At 42.0% G+C, this 6419-nt stretch overlaps 1 protein-coding gene across 3 annotated transcripts in view; it reads left to right on the top strand.

Moving 5' to 3' along the window:
* Nucleotides 1-5582: 5582 nt before the first annotated feature.
* Nucleotides 5583-6419, top strand: part of LOC117936171 (synaptosomal-associated protein 23-like) — a 15751-nt gene continuing 14914 nt past the window's right edge. Inside the window, exon 1 of one of the 3 annotated variants that reach the window (XM_034859007.1) lies at nucleotides 5583-5743. Coding sequence is in view for 1 of the 3 variants with exons in the window: in XM_034859005.1 (XP_034714896.1) it covers nucleotides 5944-5945 (2 nt within the window). In the remaining 2 variants the exon portion in view is untranslated. Of the gene's footprint in view, nucleotides 5946-6419 lie in introns of all 3 variants that reach the window. The other 2 variants (XM_034859008.1, XM_034859005.1) reach the window with 2 other exon arrangements.

The following is a 6419-nucleotide window of genomic DNA, read 5'->3' as shown; positions in this document are numbered from 1 at the left end:
CCCGCCAGCCCCCTCCATGGCCCAGCAACAGACACCTTTACCAGCCCTGACTAAGAGGGTTTGGTCCCGAGCTGTCTGGGAAACTGCGCTTCATCTCTGACCCCCAAGTTCTGGGTTGAACAGCACTTCTCAGCTGAAAAACACAAGGGAAATGTCTCTGCACTCATATCAAGCGGTCCTTTTGATTTGTTTATTGACTCTTGGCCACTGATGGGGTAGATGTAGCCGCGGCTATGATTAAACTTGTCGTTCCAGTGCAATTCCTATCATCCAATCACGGCAGGATGCATTAAGCGATAGGCCTGGATGCACAAAAATTGGATTTTTTTCCACACATTGCTATCCCATTGTCAAACCAAGAATTGGAAGTGGCCAAGCTTGCATTTTAATTGGAATTCTATACTACCTGGACCAGTTCCAACTGCAACGAGTAGAACAGCAAGCCTGTCGAGATGGAAAGGAGATAAGTGACCCGGCCCGTGCAGAAAAGAAAAGGAAACCGATTGAAATAAACATGGCCATATGGGAAATGTAATGTTATATGTGTTGATATTTCCAGACCCAGTGAGTGTATATTCACAGCGATGTGATATAAAAACCCTAGTTGGATTTTTTTTTTTATAAGAAGCTTTAATATCACATTAAAATGACAAGTATAATCATGGCCTGTTTTAGTGGAAGGGTGGATGTGTGCAGATGGGTGTTGTGGGGGGGGGTGTATATTTTCAGGTGGAATGTGTTCTGTCTTATTCATGTTTCTAAACAAAGCATTTATCACGGCCTGGCCAGCACAGGCGTCTTCATCACTCTCTAATGTTGATTGGGTCGGGTGACTTTTGGAACCATGACTTTCTTATGTATGAATGTACCACTGGTCACCCACCTCTTTGTCTTTCTGTATTATTATGACTGTGGTCACTTACAGTACCTTCTCTCGGACTGGCAGGATGAACGGGTCGGGGATTTGGAAGGGTGTGTGGGGCGGGCAGGAGAAGAGTGAAGTAAGGATGTACGGAGGACAGGTGACAAAAGGAGGCGACACTCAAGTTGCATGACCACTGTGAAACCTTCAGATCAATCTCGTTTGTAATGATGATATATTTTTTCATGGGGCAAATCAGAAACACCCTGCTACCGCTCTCTTACTCTCCTTGAGACTTTTTCAGACATCAAAAGGAAAATTCAGCCTCTCCCCTCACACGATTTCTCCTGTCTGGCTTTCAGCCGCTGATGGATTAGCTCGGGCCGGGAGATAAATGGACCCACAGGGTGAAACTGACTGGAAGTCAGCCCTCGGAGCCCAGGCCAGATCACAATGGACGTAAATACTGACTGAAAGTGGTCCTGGGTCTGAGGGTTAAACCAACAAGGGAAGCGCATGGACTGTGGCAAATGAGGCGAGGTGTGTGTGGTAGCAGCACAAAAACACACATCCGCATGCACACATACATACATACACACACACACACACACACACATACACACACAGTCTTTGATAACGGGACGGTTCCTCTGAGGTTTTGGGAGCATTCACGGACATGACTATAAAGGGAACAGCACAAAGAGAGAGGGAGCAGAGGAGGAGGGAAAGTTTGTGTGTATCATGGGAATGAGACTTCTTTAATGTTAGGAAGTGAACATAATGAGTAAGCACTGTGAACACACACATAGAGGAAAACACAAACATGACGACCAGTGTACAGATACACACACACATACAGACATTATGTAGAAAAGCAAATTCAGAGCTAAACATTTACAAAGACATGGCATGCACATACACACATGTACAAAGATACACAAATAAAACACAAACAAGGGGAAGCACTTCCTTCGCTGTTTCATCTTATTTTTGTAGCATTTAAAATCACTGTTAATTACTCCTGTGTGGGATGCAGTGACGGGGTATAGCCTGTGGAAGATTAAAAAAAAAAAAATGTTTTCTCTTCTTCTATTCCACTGATGCTGTCCTTCTATCGTTCTTCTTCTCTGGTTTGTGATCCATGGTTGGTAGTGGTAGGATGCCTCCAGGTCTGAGCGTCATGTATGAGTTTGTCTCCTTTTCTGTTTGTGGTGTTTTTGTGGGTGCTGACCTCAGTCATTAAAGTCAGTCAGTCAAAAGTAAACACAGAAGTCAGAGCAAGGAGAGAAACACACAAATAAAGATTGTCTTTTTGTCTACTTGAAAAATAAGCCAAGTGAGTGGTATTTCTTTAGTGGAAATGTGAATTAATTTTCATTTGCTAGTTCCGCCCCCTCCTCTCCCCCTTCTCCCCAAAGGGCAGATGATTGTATTCATGTATTAGAGTGCACCTGGGTCTTTATTTTTCTCGGTCTATCTTCCTCTGACGTCAAAGTCTTGGGACAGTAAGCGTTGAGCACTGCCAGTCAAAGCATGAAATTATTCAGATGAAATCACCCTCTCCAATCTTCAGCTGTTTCTCCCTCAGCGATGTGACAGCTAATCTGAACTGCTGACAACATGGAGACTCAGTAGCTTGATAGCCTTTCCTCTCCTGTTTCCATCACATTTCCAGCAGTGGGGCCTTCCAGTGATGAGTAACCGAGAGTATTTACTCAAGTATTGTTCATACACACAATCCTGTGCATACGCACAATACTTGAGTAAATTCTCTTGGTTCAATTTTGATGTACATGTACGTGACACTTTGTATTTCTGCTCCAATATATTGACTTTAAAGCTATAGTTGATAGTTACTTGTCAAATTTTACTAAAAAACACACGATAAGCTTATATAATGGATTTAACCAGTGGTTCACAGATTTTGGGGGATCGTGACCCCTTACAAAAAAAAACTAGTGTCTAGTTGAGGGGTCCCATCCCATTGCAGATGTCTATAAATGTGTTTCCATTTACAATTTGAGCATAATAAAGGTCAAAATATCACACACAAAAAACCTTTTTATGCTTGGTTGAGGGGTAACACCCGACTAGAGTATAAGCACTATCAGCTGTTTATTTTGATTCCACAGAACTCCTCATCTTTGCATAACAGTAGTTCTAATTTTTATTTTCTTCTGCTGAATTTCTGGATATTTGGTTCATATTTGGACAGAAGCTTGGCTTGTGAGTTGTAAGGACTTCAACCGAAGACAGACACCCCCTCCAAACTTTTAATGAAGTACTTTTACTTGTAATAGCATTTTTACATTGTGCCACAACTCAAATGTCTATCAAAAGCCAGGTATCTTTGGTGATGTCTAAAGACTAAATGTCTTTAAAAAAGATGAATATGAAATGTTTTCTCTCCTTTTTGAGCTTAATAGGTTTTTTTCCCCAGATCTGGACATGAAAAGACAATAGGCACTTCCCCCCATTGGGGCTTGTATGGGCCACTGCTAGCTTGAAACATTTATCAGTCCGGTTTTAAAAGCGTTATTTGAAACCACCGACTTGCCTCTTTTGACAGCGTGGTGCAAAAAGAATATAAGAAATATTTTTAGGGAAAACTGAAGAACGTGAATAATAGATGAACCTTGGCCTCCCATGTTTGGCCCTCCTGTGCAAAGCGCCTAATGGCTATCGATGTCTCTGGTTTCCATCAAATTGCTTTCAATGACAGCTCAATTCAAAAGGAGAAAAAGTAGAATCCAGTGAAAAGGAGACGAGGGAATGCAAATTATCCCTTAAAATTGACACGCAAGCTTGGTCAGACGATTCTTTGCCCTGACAAGTATCAGGTACCAGCAGAATTAGTGTAACGTAAAATTAAGCCTGATCAAGCAAGGCCTCAAAACCCTTCCCATGTCTCAATCCTTGTGAGAGGAAAGATAGATGTGTGTGATGTGACTGGAACAGAGCCAGAAGTGAACAGATGTGCTTCTTGAAATCATGGGAAAGCAATGATCTGGGCTATGTCACAGACACACATGTACGCACAGTACAGTACACACTATAATATCCCCAAGTATTCCATTCTAGATATTATTAAACACTTGATTATTTCAGCTATTTTCATTGGCAGGCATACACGTGGGGAAATAATTGGCGAGAATAAATTTGGCCTGTATGATGTTGGTTTTGGCAACAACCAAAAAGGAAAGCCAGGAAATACAGATGGCGACCCCTCTGCGTTCTTTTCCTCTTTCTTTCAGTCTCTTCCTCGATTGATTTCCTGCTCTCACAGACACATCATCAGGCTATAGGCTAATCTATTCTCCTCTCTCCCCTGTACGTTTGCCTCCTCGCATTCAACTAACTGCCATGATTTAGGAATTATGGAATTAGGGCAGCGCTCCTATCTCTATTAATGAGGAACGGCATGATGAAAGAGCTTGATCCTGAACGTGCCATCTGTAGTCACTATTACACATTCACTTAATCTATCTCTCCTACTCTCACTACTTTCTATTCTGTATATTCCCTCCTTCCTTCCACCTCTCTCTCTCTCTCTCTCTCTCTCGCTCACACACACACACATCCTTACCATCCTACGTCAAACACACTCACTTTACCTTCGTTGTAATTACAGAGGAAATACTAATTCTGAGCTCTTCAAGCACTGTTGGATGTGGCGTGAAATGGTCAAATTGCACAGCAGGAAAGTTAACTATGGACCACACGGCCATACATAGGCACACACTTACAGGAGTCCAGATGGGCCATGTGTTATTGCTGAATAATGCATGCTATGTAGACTCTATAAAAGATACACAGGCAGCAAAAGCTGTGCACCAGTCAGTCACCAAAGGCAGTTTGGTGAAGGCAGCTCTGGAGCATCCCAATTTGGAGTTGTTACAAAACGTTCAGCTTGTAGGTAGGCTGTAGGTGACCCAACAAAGAGACTCTGCAGTTAGAGAGGGGGGAAAGAACATTTGCTTTTGAAGAAATTGTCAGTTGATATGTTGTCTGGCACTTTGCCTAGTGTCTTTGCAGTCACCTTGAACAGGCTTTTGTGGTTTAAACCATAAAACTTGCGGAATTACACAGCAAATCCAATGCTTGGGGCTCAGATTTCAGAGCATCGCTTAGAAACACTATGAAATATCCAGAAATCCGCCTTCGTGTAAAATACCGAGGAGAGGAAGAAGAGGGGGGAGGGGGGGGAGGTCTGGGTGAAGGGTAAATGCTGCACTCATGTGGGGGAAATGAGCAGCGTCTCTTTTTCTCTGGAGTCATATGACAGGACATGCGCACCATCATGTGCGGCGTTCGCGTTCTCATAGAAAGCTCCTTTCTTTGTTTATAGTACACTGCTCATACAAAATCGCCAGTGTAATGACGAATAAATTGAAAAAGAAAAAAGAAAAAAAATCTTGGTAGGCTTTAATGTGTTAATACTGCAGCATAGATCATATCGTGTATTAACAATCTGATACTGCCCAGTAAATAGCAGCTAAAGTTTTAAAATAATGCAGTGAAGATAAATGTACAACAATTGCCTCTGAATTGTAGTGGAGTATAAGTATAAAGTAGTAGTATAAAATGGAAATACTCAGATTCAGTGGTTCCTCAAAAGTGTACAGTATTTCAGTAAATGTGGGCTACATGTTGATTTCCACCACTGTTTAGTTAAAGTGTTTTGAGAACTACCTTATACAGATGCTCTGCTGTGTAGTTGCAATATTTCCGACAGCACTTAAATGCACCAACAAACACACTTCGGACAGCCAGGCGGTGAAGAACCACTGAAGGAATCCAGAAGAGTTACAAGTGCCAAGTTGACAAACCGTAAAGAAGGAGGAGTAACAAGCTCGTTTTTTTAAACAAGGAGGGTTAACTGTAAGTATTGACTCCCTAGTTAAGTATCTCTCTCCATTTTCCCTCTCAACATAAGTTAGTTGTTTGAGTTTTGGAGTTAAGTAGCTAGCTAGTTAACAGGAAAGCGGAACTAGCAAGCTAGCACAGTAGCTGGGTTACCGAGTTGCCCACGGATCCTGCCTGTTTACGATCCTTACAACCATACTGCAATTTTTCAGACAATGTAAGAACACTTTAATCTACTTCAACTATTCGAGACGTTATTATTCCTTCAGATTAAAAGTGTTTTTTTGGGGCGTGTACAGTCACAACTTTTGAGACTTGGGTGTGGGAGCCTAACGTCACCTGTTTATCAAGCGACCCTCGTTAAATCAGCACTTAACTTTATTCCTCCGCTTTCAAATAACCAGGGTCAGGTGTGTGGATACAGCATTATTTAATTGCACCTATTTAAATTATAACGACGGAAATGATGAGCAATAGGTCGTATTTTCTCCTATTAAACAAAGCATGATTGGCGACGCTTGTACAACATGATGTAATTGGCCCTGTTGCTGCTGTTGTTGAAGGCAGGTCAGCATTATCAGTAAACCAACCTGTCCAAAACATTTCACACTTTTTAAAAAGATTTTGGGGGCTTTTAACATTTTTAATGACAGTGGATAGACATGAAAGGGGGAGAGAGATGGGGGGGGGG

This window comes from Etheostoma cragini, chromosome 20 (genome assembly GCF_013103735.1).
Source record: "Etheostoma cragini isolate CJK2018 chromosome 20, CSU_Ecrag_1.0, whole genome shotgun sequence".
Classification (NCBI taxonomy): domain Eukaryota; kingdom Metazoa; phylum Chordata; class Actinopteri; order Perciformes; family Percidae; genus Etheostoma; species Etheostoma cragini.
Note: the sequence above shows the minus strand (reverse complement) of the source record. Positions and strands in the feature narration are given on the sequence as shown.